Source organism: Mus caroli, chromosome 10, assembly GCF_900094665.2.
Source record: "Mus caroli chromosome 10, CAROLI_EIJ_v1.1, whole genome shotgun sequence".
In the NCBI taxonomy this organism is placed as follows: domain Eukaryota; kingdom Metazoa; phylum Chordata; class Mammalia; order Rodentia; family Muridae; genus Mus; species Mus caroli.
In genome coordinates this window covers 81,702,685-81,718,102 of record NC_034579.1, presented here as the reverse complement: position 1 = coordinate 81,718,102, position 15,418 = coordinate 81,702,685, and the positions used below count along the sequence as shown (strand labels likewise).

The 15,418-nt window shown below is 43.9% G+C and overlaps 1 protein-coding gene across 8 annotated transcripts in view; it reads right to left on the bottom strand.

Annotated features, from left to right (window-relative positions):
* Igf1 (insulin like growth factor 1) overlaps positions 1 to 12,037 on the bottom strand; it is a 71,785-nt gene extending 59,748 nt beyond the window's left edge. For 2 of the 8 annotated variants that reach the window (XM_029482874.1, XM_021175258.1), the window contains exons 1-2: positions 11,620 to 11,975; positions 6,152 to 6,308 (exon numbers count right to left, since the gene is read on the bottom strand). In XM_029482874.1, the coding sequence (XP_029338734.1) occupies positions 6,152 to 6,308; positions 11,620 to 11,682 (220 nt within the window). In that variant the 5' untranslated portion in view covers positions 11,683 to 11,975. Of the gene's footprint in view, positions 1 to 6,151; positions 6,309 to 9,649; positions 9,741 to 10,020; positions 10,038 to 11,392; positions 11,554 to 11,619; positions 11,976 to 12,018 lie in introns of those variants that run through there. The other 6 variants (XM_021175256.1, XM_021175257.2, XM_021175253.2 and 3 more) reach the window with 6 other exon arrangements.
* Positions 12,038 to 15,418: the final 3,381 nt, after the last annotated feature.

The window sequence follows — 15,418 nt, the reverse complement described above, 5'->3', positions numbered from 1 at the left end:
AATCTCCACGCCTCTCACCTCACTTTGTGTGTACATGAGCATGTATATGGTGTGTCTTTTCTGTGTCTGAGTGCAAGCCTGCATGCCATCACATACGTGGGGAGGTTCGAGGCCATCAATGGATGTAAGTCCCTAACTCCCACCTTGTATGAGGCAGGGTCTGTCATCACTGTGCATGTCAGACTAGCTGGATTACAAGCCTCTAAGGGTTCTCCTATGAATACCTCCCAGGTCTCTTTATTGGAGCACTACAATTGCAGACTTGCACCACCAACACATCTGGCTTTACAGCTTCACATTTGTGGGACAAGAGTGACCTGCTGAGCATCTTTCCAACCCATGCCTTTACATTTCTTGTTCGTCTAATGCGGTAAACCATCTCTATCTGTCAAAGTGGTGATAAAGACAGAGCAGGGAAACAAGCAGATCACCCTTCTCATCATTTATACTGATGCTATGCACACTATTGTTACTACTATTGGTTGTCTCAACAATGAATTGGTTTTGCCCCAAGCAGAAAAAATAGTGAGTCAATAACTAAGTGGACTTTTTAGATATTGAACCTCTTATGGCAGATTCTGCAACTGAGGCTCAGATGAGAGTAAATAGATGGGCTAGCTAATTAGGATGGTGTGACGTGCCAGGCATCACTCTAAACTAACACGTTCAAAACTCTGTGTTCATTCAACCCCAATATCAACACTATAAGGCAGGTCCCATTTTACAGATGAAGAAATTGAGGCACAGCATGGTTTAGAAGCTTGCTCAAGGTCTCCCACTGAGTAAGTTTGCAGAGCTAAGGCTCAACTCTGGATTCTTGCCGAAAGAGGCCACAGTCTTGGACTTGAACCTATCATTCTCCTGTTTATAGGTCATTGATCCAGGAGAAGACAGTCTTAATGAATATTAACATGTCATAAACTTGAAAGTTGTTTTCTAATTTCACACAGAAACCTCCATTTTTCTTAGTCCCCCACACAAGTTCCCTTGGGTATATTTTAAAAGGTAGTAGCGAGCATTTGAGGGTCAAGATAAAAGCCCAGTGTTCTTTTAAACAAATAATATCTGTGGCCTATTAGCTCTGTGTACTAATGAGGGCAAGGTTATAAGGTCAATTCCAGATGTATCAATTTCAAAGAGAATTGGTTTTCCATAGGCAGTGGCCATGTCCCTAACTTGGACCAGAACTCACACAAATGCATGCCTGGAATTCCCATAGGGGTGCTGTGCAAGGAAATGCAGATGGATGGAGCTCAAAATCCACACTAGCCCAAAGTTAGTGGTGGGTGGATGGGTGTCTTTTCAACTGTGTTGTTCTTCTTTCGCTAGACAGGCTGTATCTAATAGGATGCCCAAAGGATTGAGGTGGATTCATAAAATTCTCTTCTGAGATAACGAACAAAATTTACTCATTGCCCCCACCCCTACCCCCAATGTCAAAGCAGTGTGAAAGTGTTTGAAAGATGAGTATCATCCGATCATCTTTGATAACAAAGAGAAATGACAAGCTTAGGTTTATGACCTCGGACTTTGTGGTCAGGTCTGAATTTCTGTTCTGTCCTTGGAGGACTGAAGTTCAAACTGAAATAAAGCAAAAGCAGCTGGCTCTTATTTCTTGAAGTGAGTGGATTGGCTACCTTTGGGGACCAACTGAAATGATGTCAAGAAGATAAAAGAAGTTAAATGGTCCTCAGGCACTAGTTAAATCCAGGGCTCTCCCTTCTCCAATAGCACGAATGCTTGTTGCTTGCAACCTAGATGTCAAATCTGTTAAAGTTAAAGGTCATTTGCTTTAACAAAATCCCCTTGTTTTATAGACAAGGGCATTTCAGCCCAGGAAGTTTAAATGCCTGCCAAAGTCCTATAAATAATGATTGACAGGTCTGGAGGTAGTTTTCTGAGCTCTGCATATCAAAGGAAGAAGTCCGAGTTTATAATAATAACCAAAGTCTCGGAAGGTTTGTGCAATCAATAACAACGAAAGCTAATTGCAAAGTTTCACTTAAACCCTTTAAAAACAGTATGCTTTAACACATGAAGAATGTCGTCCGTTTATTCAGATCTGTTCCTAATAAGCATGCATTGGAGGGATGTTTTACAAAAGCCATAAATCTGGGGTAGCTGAAAGGGCATCCAACTTTCTTTTCTAATTGATTTACATCTCCCCTTCCTCAGACTGCCTGAGGTAAAGCATATACAGTTTATTTAAGGGACTGTTTATAGACTCTTAAAACTGAAAAGGACCCCAGAACCTCTCTTTCTTCTGGTCGTTCTTAATTGAAACCATTCAAGATGGTTGGTTGTCTGTCAACTTCTTAACTCCCTCAAAGGAGAAAAATTCCAGAAGTTCCCAACAGCATGTGAAAAATGGTTTCTTGCCACAACTGTCCAAAATTATACCTGCGGCAAGCATCGCTTCCTTCACTTTGTTTTACCCACTGGTGTGCTTCAGACAAAACAAAGTTATAACGGGACGTCTGTCCTCTGTGTGGGTTCCAACAAACCAGCTAATCTCTGCTAGTAAGTTTTCATCTCCACAATGGCACTGCCCTCCTCACAGAACCAAAAGAGCATCCGTCTGATTGACATGCCCTCTCTCTATGGTACATGGGGAAGGACCCATAATTAGCTCTTCATTGGCTCCTTCATTTTGTAAAATGTCTGGGGAAGCCACATTAATTTTGGATCAACTGCTCTACTTATGCTGGAGGGAGATTCACAACTGATCATCCTGGAGGTTGCGTCTGCTGTGCTCCCACAGAACTTAGGATAGACTGGTATTGTGAGCTCATTTGCAAAATTGGGTCAACCTACACAAAGCAAGTATTAGCAAAACAAACAAAGCAAACAAACAAAAAACATACTCAGAACAGTTTTAATAGGATTTTAGAACCCCTCCTTGTTAAATAGTTTGTATTATCCATAAATAAATAAATATAGAGGCAAATTTCTTTATGATGTTTAAATATCAATCCAAGATCAGACCCTGCCTTCCACCATGGAGAGAAATATATACTTCCAAATTGAAGTTGAACCAGCTTAAAATAAAAAGGTATGGGCTCAATAAAACTTTGTAAATAAGAGCAAAATCTAGTAAATGTCAACTGCGGGGGACAGACATGTGAAGGGCACTCTCCTTTAAAAGGTGCTTCGAGGACTGTAAATGCTTAGCGCTGACTTCCCCCCCACACAGTAAATCTTAGGGGATGAAAAGGAAACTCAATAAAATTTGTTGACAACAGTTAATGCCTGTAAGAATAATTGGCTCAGGAAGGAAACAGACCATGAGTGTAGCTTAGAGATGGCCAAAGGACAGCTTCTAAGTTCCTGGTGATATACCTACATTGCATTCTTCGAAGAAAGCTAAGCAGTTTCATCAAAAAACTAGGTAGGCACGAGGGAGGCGAGAAGTATGTTGTAAAGTGTTTGGCGATCCTAATCCTTGGTGGTTCTTCCTGGGAGAGCCCCACAAAAACAGCTCTATTCAGTTTACCTGGAGTCAATCTTGCCAGTTCCAATGGATAGATACCAGCAGCTACTGTATCACTCAAACATTGAACTTGACACTGATCTTCAAAGATAAATAGCTACGGCCTTTGAGGAGTTCACTTAGAGGGCAGAGCCTGGCAAAGACATGTCATGAGTGATGGGGAAGATTCAGGAAAAGCCTGAAGAATTGCACTTCTTTTCCCAAGGTTATTTTCCCTTACAGCGTATGTATGATATACACTCTTTTTCTAACCTCTGAGTACTTCAAAGGCAAGGTCAGTCTCTCAGTCATCTCCCGGTTTCTCATTTACATCTTGTGCTACCACACACACACACACACACACACACACACACACACACACAATGCTTCCCCTCCCCTGCCCCCAGTGTTTTGAAGTAAACTAAAGCAATTTAAAAGGATCAGCTCTTCTCATGTAGAGAGGATTGGGGAGTTGATCAGAAAGCTATCAAGAATACCTTCACGCTTAAGGAGCTAAATAGGGCTTGGGATTTATTTTAAGTCATGTATATGGTGGGGTGGGATTAAAAAAAAAACACTCTTAATGGCAGAATTCACAACAGCATGTGTTTCATACAGCCACTGTTTTGAAATCCAGAACCCTGCTATAAGTATCAAGTGTCCATATGAATTCTTTTCCCTTTAAGTTATTAAAACACAACTTAAACACACTTATTGAAATTTGATCCTCCTGGTGATCAAATGCAAAAACCTTTCCAGCCCATTAAAACTGGTTTCCATTGTCAGTGCTCAACGCTCAAGTGTCTGTGCAAACACATGTAAGTATTGCCCAGTTATCTACAGCGGAGTTGTTAGTTCTTGTCTCAGTTTTCGTTATCTGATGTAAACAGCACAGGCATGCTCATGTCCCGTGCATGGAATTCCTGGAGTACATCAGGGTGGGTGTTACAATTCAACCTGCCACTACCCAGAAGGCACTTATACAAGTGCCCTGCCAAGAGGAGACAAAGTCCTTGGGAACTGGAGATAAGAATGACTTATGTTTTCCAAAGAGAAAACATGGCTCAATTACAGCGAGTTATAGAATGCTCTCAATTCGTTGTTCAATTGTGTTCATGTCTCATTTCACTTGATATAGAATGTTCTTAAAGGTGAAACAAGTCTGGTAATAAAAGAAAAAAAGTCACCCACTTAATGAACTCATTCATTTCTCCTACACCAGAGAACTAGATGGAACTGTTCTATTGCCAGAAGAGTAAGTGAATTTATTCAAATAAAGGACTGGCAGGGAGCACAAAGTGGAAATTTTCCCATTCAAACAGCCGAAAGCGTGTCCGTCTCTGACACTATTCTGCCAAGTTGTCTTTTTTATTTTATTTTGCCAAAACCATGGTAAATACACATTGCCAGTCTCCTTGGTAGTTCCCTTCGTAGTTTCAAATGTATATGAATAAACTTTTGCCTCCTTCTTATACACACACACACACACACACACACACACACACACACACACACACAAAATATCACACAAGCCACAGCCATTATCACCTGCCTCAAGGGAGGCTGGCATTTGGCAAGAAGACAAGAGAGACTTCAAGAGTGTGAATCATCTCAGGAGCCTGAGCTTGGGGGTGGGGGTAGAGGTGGGGGTTCACTGAGGTGATTTGTCTCCACCTGAGTGACAGGAGCCCTGGCAAATGACTCATGTCCAGGTTCCAAGAACTCTTTGCACTTCCAAAGAAATGTACAGAGTTCACATCTGTCTTTCAGTTTTTCACTGCATTGTAATATTCTGTGAGATGGATACCTATGAGGTAGATTTTTTTTTTTTCCCCAAGAGATCGCTCCCCTTGGTGGCCATTGACTTATTTACAGACATTGATTCCTCTGTCTCCTTCCCACGGACTGCTGACTCTCTGATTGTCTGAGACCTACTTTTAAAAGATATGTGGTGCTGAAATTTTCAAAGACTCCTTTCTAGATGGATATAATACCCAGGGAAGAACTACATCAAAGGGGCATAATGACAAAAGGAAGAAAAGAAAGCATCAAAGTCAATCTGCATAGAGGGCATATTGATAATGATGCCATAGTTCGCAGTTAGAAAGCTTATGTACTTACAAACATCTCTTGGCAAAGATCACCTTTTGTCCACTCCTGCTGGCTTTGTGTTGCATGGAGACATCTACTTTGTTCTCCATTTAATTCATTTCTTAAGTTCACATGAGTTCGGGGTGCAAGATCCTTACCATTTTATTTTAAATTTCAGAACACCCAAAGTAGTCCTATACACCCTCTGGATGTTTCTATATGTGCCCAAATGTCTAAGAACAAAATCTGCAATACTCTAGGGTTATGCTGTCTCATTTCTTCACTGGGAGGAACAGGAGAGTGGAGGTTGACCATAAATTCTGGAAGCGGGGCCCCAGAGGAAGCAGTTAAAGGCAAACTCTTAAGGAAGAAAATTCGACCCTAAATCTCCCAAACCTGCCAAAGCCCCACTGAAGTGTTATGCATACATTAAGGTGATGGATCTGGGGAGGGTGTGTGTGGCTGTTAGCCATAGGCAGTCACTCAGTTATTTGACCAATCCCTGTGGTTGTAAATCCAGGAAACCATCTACTTCTGAATCATTGTAGCAGGGAGAAGAGGGTTGGGAGAGGGGATGGGAGAACTACTCACTGAAGTAAAAGCCCCTTGGTCCACACACGAACTGAAGAGCATCCACCAGCTCAGCCCCGCAAAGGGTCTCTGGTCCAGCTGTGGTGGAGCTGGTGAAGGTGAGCAAGCAGAGCGCCAGGTAGAAGAGGTGTGAAGACGACATGATGTGTATCTTTATCTGTCGGAGGGGGAAAAAAAAGGAGGTTCAGGTATCCTTCTGGGTCCTGAAAGGATGGGGCAGCGATATGTTGACTCTCACTTGGTACTCCTTGTCATCATTCATTAAAACGCTCTGTCCTAGAAGAGCAGTGTGGCATGAAGGGCCCCTAGGGACCTGGCCTGAGCCTGTCTTGACATCAGACAAACTGTGGTTAGTCCCTTTGCTACTGGATCTTCAGACGTTCTCCTGGAGCTTTTATGAGTTCCTATTATTAATAAATAGGGTAAAAGAGCTACAAACATTTATTGGGTGACAAAAGATGCAGTTATTTTAGTGTGTGTGCGTATATGTGTGTGTGTTTGTGGTGGGATGTGTTTGTGTGTGGTGGGATCCCCATGCTAGTCTGATACAAAACATCTAAATTATCAAATATTAAATTGTGCTCAGCTTTGCACTCAAACTGTTTCAATTTAAATAATCTAAAACCTGACCATTTCTAGATGGTACATATATTCATTATATTTATTATTGCTTTGAATATTAAATTAACCAGGGCATCATTCTCTGTCCATAGATGAGGAAGATTTTATACTGGCCAGAACAGTATTAAAAAATCTATTATTATAGCCTTCCAGAGAGAGAGAGAGAGAGAGAGAGAGAGAGAGAGAGAGGAAGGGAGGCAGGGAGAGCAGAGGTGGGGGAAGAGGCGGAGAAATCTTACCTGGGAATATTAGCAGCTAACACAACCACAGGTGGAAAACAAAACAAGCAGTCTCAAAACAGGAAAATCATGCAAGATTTAGGGATGCAATTGTCTCACAAAGGCATTGTGACAGAAAGGGATGATTCCCTCTCCTTACACACCATGAAGGATATAGTCTGTACCTCCATAACATAATGCAGGCTGATGAAAGTCATGATGTCTTTATTTAATTAAAGGTTTATGTGAGGTGAGAGCCTTCAGGGAAAACAAAAAGAAAAAAAGAAGCCTCCACAACAGGGGTAAACTTTCCCATATGTTGTTGTTCAGTGGGGTGTGGACAGTGGGCAGAATTAGCATTTAATGACCGGTAGACTGAGGTGGAAAACCCAGTGTGTCTTGCTTCTCCTGATTCTTCTATGCCCCTTTGTGAAGCATTCATAAATCCTGGGTATAAGATTTAGGACCCCCTCTGGGGGGAGGGGCCAGTGACCTGCCATCAGACAGGGAAGGCAGCAGACTTCTCTCTGGCCAGCTCCTCTACTAGAAGTCATGGGAGGTCAGAAGCAAATGTTCAAGTTTTATGGCTGCCTTGGGGAAGAGGGTTTCTCATTTCTCTTCCTGCCTTAGGGGAGAGTGACAAGCAGGAAAAGGGAGGCTGGCAGCAGGTCAGGGAGTTTAACAATCATCTCCCAAACTTCAACAGGACATAAATGTAATCTTATACGCCAGGGTCCTCTCTTCTAGCTCACTATCAGAGATGTACACACTGAGAGTCATTTTGAAATGCAGGGCACTGGGCTTGAAACCTACAAGAGCATTTTCTTGAGCAACAGCAATTCCTACTTATTCTCTGGGAAGCACTCATGATCCCTCTTATCAACTTTATAACAAAATCTACCAAGGAACCCTTGTTTGGCACAAGCTAGCCGATGGTGAGTAGCCAAATGGCACCCCTGCCAAAGTCAGCATTCCTGGGACTCCAGTCGCTCTTCATTCTAAGAAGCAGTCAGACACTGTGGTGACATCCCACTTTTCAGGGTTGCTACTTGTGGAACCAGCGTGTACTTTCTTCCAGGAAGGCCCCTAAGGTGAGCAACTTCACCCCTTTCAGAGACATATGCTTTCAATATTGTGGAAAGAGTCACCAGTAGAGTATGAGGTGAGCCACCGTAAAAAGGGGGTAACGGAGAGATACTGGAAGCTATAATTTTTAAAGGAGGTCTTCTCTTTCTTTCTTTCTTTCTTTCTTTTTTTTCTTTGAATCTCACAGTTGAGGCAAATTCATTCAATCCCCACTTGTTTGGAGAATGAGACTCAGAGATTTAGTTTATGGCCATTTCCCTGTCCTGTGTGAGCTCTCTACTTAATGGCTCTATATCAGTGGCAAATTTTACTCATCTATTTTAAACTCATTTTCAATTTAGTGGCTAGTTCTTCAGCCTAGCATTTGGAGGGGGGCAAGGAACCCCTAGGAGGCCCTGATTCTTGATCTCACAAGGTAAATATTTCAGTAGTGTGTATAGAGTGGCTGGAGATGAAAGGAACGCTCCACTCTCAAGTCAACGGGAACAGAGGACATGCAATTAAGGAGAAGGTACCTCCTCAGTTAAGCCCTTGGTACCTTTGTTCAGTAGGATTTCAGCCTGGAAGTACTCCATCGCCATACAACCAAAGACATCAGAGTTTACAGAAATGAGCTAATGTCTATTCATTCCTCTTAGTTATAAAAAGAAGACAGGGAGCTTCCCCTTCAGTATTTCTCATGGAAACTTGAATAAATCTAACCCATCAGGGCTTCATGGTTCTTTGTGAAAGGGCAGGCCTGTAATCCCCATAACTGTTCTTAGAGAACACTTCCCTACACTCTGGCAACAGACCAACTTTAGAATGAATGTTAGCTACTCCAGCAAACCCATTTCTGAAACACTGCCCCCTACCCCTGCTCAGTTTCAGAGAGCGGTGAAGGCCAGGCACCTGCAATGGTTAGTTTGGACCAACTCCACACAGCAATTGTTACTCAATCTTACAGCCTTTGTAAATTTAGACTGTCATGAGCTGTCCCAAACTGCATTTTAATAGTTATTTTAAGGAATAGTGCATTTAAGTCCAGCAAGACATATGTACCTGTAGAATTGAAAAACTGAAACCTGCTCAAACCAATTTTTCTTTTTCCTTTCTGCATGGACTTATACTGAAAACCACTGTCTGATAAATATCAATCCTAGACCTCTGGTACATTTTCCTTTAGCTCAGAGACTAGTCCAGCATACCCAGAGAGAGTCGGAGTTTATCACACCATGCTCCCCAAACAGAAAACAATATAGGACTTGCTTAGGAGTTTAAAAAAAGTCCAAAACAAGTCTCCCCATATGTTCTCCATTTCCCCTGGCCCTTATTTCGTCGACCACAAGGAAAACCAGTAGAGAGAAGCCATAGATGTACTAAGAAGAGGGCGAGGAAGGACCTGAGCAAGAGACAGCCAAAAAAAAGCCAATCCTGAACTCAAAACACTTTCCTCAAAGATCACTGACAAATCCACATCTCCAAGGACCTTTCTGTGTTAAACAAGTGAGATATCAATTGATTCCAGGTGTCCGAACAACAACAAAAATGGCTGGTCAAAATACAAGGGCAATAGATGTAAGTAGGTACTCACTGCAGGTGCGGTCATTTTGGTAGGTCCCGGGTCGTTTACACAGCAGGTCAGAGTGGGTACTATGAGGCCGAGGTGAACACAAGACTGAGGACTTAAGAACATGTGTTGTTTTGTGGGTGGGGTTTGTGAAAGCATCTAGTTACATCTGGACACCCAGGCAGGTATGCTCTGAGTCTGGGTAAACTGCCTTTTGTCCATTTAAACAATGAGTAAATTGCACAGCTGGGAGTTGGAGTCCGTCTTTTTCCCCCAAGGGAAGCCACTCATTTCCATTGTATGGCTATCTATCTCGGCTATCCAGAATAGTGATTCAAGTTCCAGCTCCTTCCCTTCCTCCCCCTTCGTCCCCTGGCTCAGGCACTGGGAAATACCTTGAGCCTCAGAGTACAAAGCCAGCAGGCACCCTGTGTGCACCAATCGCTCTAGGCAGCTGACCTCTATTCCTTGAGCTACGTTTCAAAGACCACCATGCATGCAGTAGCTCCCTTCAGCCATCTCCTGCTGCAAGCACAGGAAAAAAGTTGAAGGGTATTGCTAGTTCCGCTTCTGAAATGTTCTGCAGACCCAGCAGGGAAAGAAAGTTCATTTGGAGCCGATTTTCCAAACGTGGAATGCATGCCTGTGGAGGTAACATTCCACAATCCCTTTGGGACACACAATCCCAGCTGCCAGACCACACAGCATATATGAACGCTGACTTCACTCCTGTAAGGTGGCTGAAGCTTGCTGGCAGCGCGAGGACAGCACAATTAGGTGCTTGACAAGGTTGTCTCCCGAAGTCCCAAGCCACTTACTTGCCTAAGAAAAACTCATAGCGATGAAGCATTTGAATGCAGCACGAAAAACCGCTGCACTCTTTGACTGGGATCTTTTATGAATTAAGCCCTCCGGCAACTGCCTCCAAGGAGCCGGTGACAGCGGCTTAGAAGTGCTTGCAATTTGAAAAAACACAAGTCTGGAAGGATATAATTTTGCTGAGAATGGAAACTTGAAGTAGGGCCAGTGATCGAAAGGAGAAGGCAGAACATAGACAGCGGCAGGGGCAAACGGCAGCGGCAGGGGCAAATGGCAGCGGCAGCGGCAGCGGCAGCGGCAGCGGCAGCAGCGGCAGCAGCGGCAGGGGCGAGTGACAGAGCCAGAGGCAAGTGACAGAGGCAGCATAGCAGCAGCAGGAGCAAGCAGCAGCTGATTCACCTAAAGAGGCTTTGCCCCCGGTGAGCCTAAGAGCAGAGCCTCAAACCAAAATTAAAGCCCCAGCTCAGTCACGAAAGTCCCCTTCCAAAGAGAAAAGTTGGACAAGCAGCCGCCAGTAAGCTCCTGCTTTCTGAGCACAGCCTGGATCTGCTTAAAATTTCTGAATATGCAAAGACAGCAAGTTGTCTAAGAGCTTTTACAGAAAAGCAAATTAAACTTCCCCCTAACTTTGACTTTCTGGGCAGAAGTGCAAAGAATTCCCGATTCTTGGCTCCAAAAAAAGCAATTTTTTTAAAGCTTTCCTATCATCTAAAATGTAACTTTTAATCTGTGACATGCCTCGTAAATAAAGTCCTGACAAATCACACACGTACATAGACACAGACACACGAACACGCTCTGAAAAAGCCAACGCCTGCACCTGTGAGAGAGAAGCACTCCCGAGTTTATAGTCATCTTTCTAGCCCCGAGCCATAGGCAAGATTTAAAGGAATCTCTTAAAACGGCAGTGTGGAAGCCCTGTGGAAGTAGAGGCTTTAGCAGAAGTACCTTGCAATAGTTTCTACCCGTACAGATATCTCTGCAAATGCATTCATCCCCCGGAGCTCCTTTTACAGCTCGCACAGAACTGCACATTCAGCAATTTGTAAATAACCCCCAGTTCTGAAACAATGCAAATTCTAAAGCGAATAAAGACTCTAGGCAGAAGAAAACAGTACACAGTTTAAATACAATTCTCCAACGAGTTCAAAAAAAAAAAAGTAAGAGATATTTACCTTCAAGAAGTCACAGAGGCAGATCTTAAATAATTGAGTTGGAAGACTGCTGATTTTCCTCATCGCTTCTGAAGTACAAAGTCTGGAAATGAATTGGTGGGCAGGGATAATGAGGCGAAAAAGAAATCCAGAGAGATGGGAGATGTTAGAGCAATGTCACATTTCAATTTTGAGGACTTTATTCCATTGCGCAGGCTCTATCTGCTCTGAATTTAGCAGTGACAGTGAGATTTAGCAAGCAGAAGAGGGATTTAGAGAAAATCCTCACATTTATCTACAAAACACAGACACTGTAGACAGGAAACAGCTGGGGGAACATTCGCCTTCTCTCTCTCTCCCTCTTCTGGCAAAGTTATCGAGTAAGGACTTTTTTGGGCACCGTGACAAATAACATCATACCTTCGCTCTTAAAAACTGGAGCACAGAAACCTTTTCTCCCCCCCTTAAAAGAATGTGTGTCTCTGACAGGGTTAGCAGACATTAAATACTGAGGCTGCCATAGAAAAATAGGCTCTGTTCTCTGATTAACTTTCCACAGGGTTTGAAGGTACACTTGTGTGCTAATACACCTCACCAGGATTAGAGGGTCTAAGTGGGACATGGGGGCAACTTTATATTTTAGGGCAAATACAAAATTTGAAGGGAAAAAAAATTTAAAAAAAAAGGAAGAAGAGACCATCTCCAGGAAGCACAATGCTGTTAACCCTGAAATGACCAGGGTAAACTAGATCGAAAGCCAGCTCTCAGGGGAAGGGGAGGTGGAGGGGATAGAGTGACCCTTGTCCTAGTTGCCAGGCAATGGGAATAATCTCATTTCCTAAAACCTATAGATGGCCAGGCAGCAGTGGGCTGGCTCCTGTTAGGACACTGTATCATGCTTTGTGCAGAGAATCAGACTATGCTGAGCTCTGGGATGGATTGAAAAATAAAATGATCCTATTTTTCAACAAAGCTGGATGTCTGTCACCTCCTTGACCCCAAGGAAGCAGTATGGGAGGCACACACTGTTTCCCGTTGGCTGTATTGTTCTGTATAAATGTGTGTGTGTGTGTGTGTGTGTGTGTGTGTGACACAGTTGTGTGTATGTGTGCGTGCATGCATATGTGTGTGTGTGTGTCTGTGTGTGTATTCCAAATAATACCAGCTGGCTAGCAATACTCTCTCCAGGGTTATGATGTCATTCAAATCCCTCAACTGGGTAAGTGGCTGGCAGCATGGTTCAAGCCGGCTGCTTCTGCTATTTATAATGTATAAACTCGCCTTTGCCACAGGGAATCGAGTTCTGATCTTCTGTTGATATGGTTTGTACCTATTTCTCAGTGGTCTTTCAGAGGCAGTAGATAAGAAAGTAAATTATGAAAGAAGGTTACAAAAGCCCAGATTAGACGCTGCATGCTTTCCACGGATGTCTCTCCAGGTGTGCTTTCCCAGGGGAGATGGAAATGAGCCAGACTTGCCTCAGTCTCTGACTCTCTCGGACTCTCAGGGGGATTTGAAGGTACTGACACATCAGTGGAGACAGAGGCCAGCTGGAAACTCTACACTGCCTCCTTACGCTGCCCCATGGATAGAAACCTGCTTGGGGATGTGGTGATTGTCCTCAAATGAAACCAGTTTGGTTTTGCAAGGGACTTGGGCTCGTTCCAACCCTGTGTGGTCAATACTTCACAGCAGTGTTTACCTTTTAGACAGGGACATTAGAAACCTGGTGTGAGACTGTTCCAGTGGTGGGTGATGTTAGGTATCACTTGATGAAGGAATCACGTGATGACAGCACCTACTATGTACTCGATTACACATACCTCTGGTAAAGCAAAAAGGAGCATGCAACAGGCAGGGAGAGACACACGTTCCTGATGTCTGTTGAGTATCTGAAGCGTGAAGACTTATGAGTGGTGGGGGGGGGGCGCAGTTTCTCAGGGAGGCAGGAAGTGAAAGCTTTTTGGAAATGGAGATGGGGAAGGAGAGAATGCTACGTGAAGGGCACGGGGCTGGGAAGTTCCTGTGGGTAGGACTGACTCTGAGAACATACAGAAGTGTGGCATCACCAGGTGGTCCTGCCATATCTGCAGTTGTGGGCAATCCCTTGCACATACAGTAACCCAAGGCTTCTACTAACAGGCTATCATTGAGTGCTTGATTTATGACAACTTATGGAGATAGTGTGTGTGTGTGTGTGAGAGAGAGAGAGAGAAAGAGAGAGAGAGAGAGAAAGGAGGGGAGAGGGGGGAAGGGGAGATGGAGGGAGAGGGAGGGGGAAGGAGGCAGAGGGAGATGGAGGGACAGGGACAGGGACAGGGACAAGGGACAAGGGACAGAACAAATAGTAAATAGTTCATCCCCTCCTCTTTAGGACCTTGATGAGTACATTGTATGGAACCAAAGACCTCCTGTTTTCAAGTCTTTCTCAGTTGAGAGTTTCCAGGCCCTTGTTTTTAAGTCTGGAGAACTAGGTCCCAGCTAGGCACCCTCATCTACTTCTGGGCGCCTTTTGTATAAGTTAGTGCTTTGAATCATCTCTTTCCAATGCAATTGTAGCAAACTTTGTCTTGGTACATTCTAGAAGCTTACTGCATTTCTCCACATTTGTGACTCTGACTATTGTGCTTTCTGGGCGCTGTGCTGCGCTCTGCTACACTGTGCTCTGCTGTGCTGTGCTGCGCTGTGCAATGCTTTGTGCTGTGCCACGTTATACTGTGCCACACTCTATATGACAGGCATGTCCTGTCATATAGAGTTATGCTGTGCCGTGCTGAGCCGTGATGCTCTGCTGTACACAGCACAGATGACCTAACACTACATTGCTTCATCTCAAGGGCTGCTTTGAGGACTGAACACGTCATCCCATGAGATACTGCACCCCATCAATGCCAACACAGCAAATCACTTGGGTTTATCACCCCAGTCACCCTTAAAGGATAATTGACTTTTAACTTATGTCCCAGTCGATGCCCCGATCAAAGCAAACTGAATTTCAGTGCACCGTAATTGTCATTAGCTGTGCTGTGGCCACACTCTGAGGTGAACTATCGGTTTCCGTGTGGGGGTGGGGAGTAATTTCCTGAAGTGATTGCCATGAATTTCAAGCTGGGGAGTGGTCTTTATTAGCAGGGAGGGTGAGCTAGCAACGAAGCAGGGGTCAATAATTCCTGGGGAAATGTCCATTTTCTTTGTAGATTCCAGGTGTAAATGTGAAGATGAAGGGGACCTTTAACTATGGGCACCGTGCCTGTTTAGGAGAGAAAGCAAGAGGTGCAGCAGGAAGGGTCATGTCCAGGGAGAGCTCAGACCAGGAAAATCCCACTGGAGACGAATATCCATGGTCATTCTGAAATTAGAGAATGCTTCTACAGTTGCCTGTCTGGAAAAGGAATCTAACAGATATGGGAACTGTGTGCCACAAAAATAGCTAGCTGCAAAGATGTGCTCATCGTGAGAGCATCCACTCTGGAGACTTGGATTCACAGTTTCACCTTTTGCGTGTGCAATGCCTGTTGGTTATAAATAACTCTCCCCTCCAGCCTTCTACTTGAGCGGTGTATTTGCATAAAGCCACAGCTTCAGAAGACTTCTGACACCTTTCTTTTAAAAAAGAAAGGAAGGAAGAAAGAAAATGAACTTGTTCATTTTCGGAAAGCGAAGGTTGGCTGAGAGTCGCAGAAAATGAGCCATTCCCTGGTTCCCTGGCCTTTCTGCTGGAGCCCTATCCCCAGTTCCTCTGTGTTCCATAGAGAGGGGTCACCTTCAAAGATCATGTTGTACTGTTGGGCATATTAATAATATGTCTTTAATGTAGTTG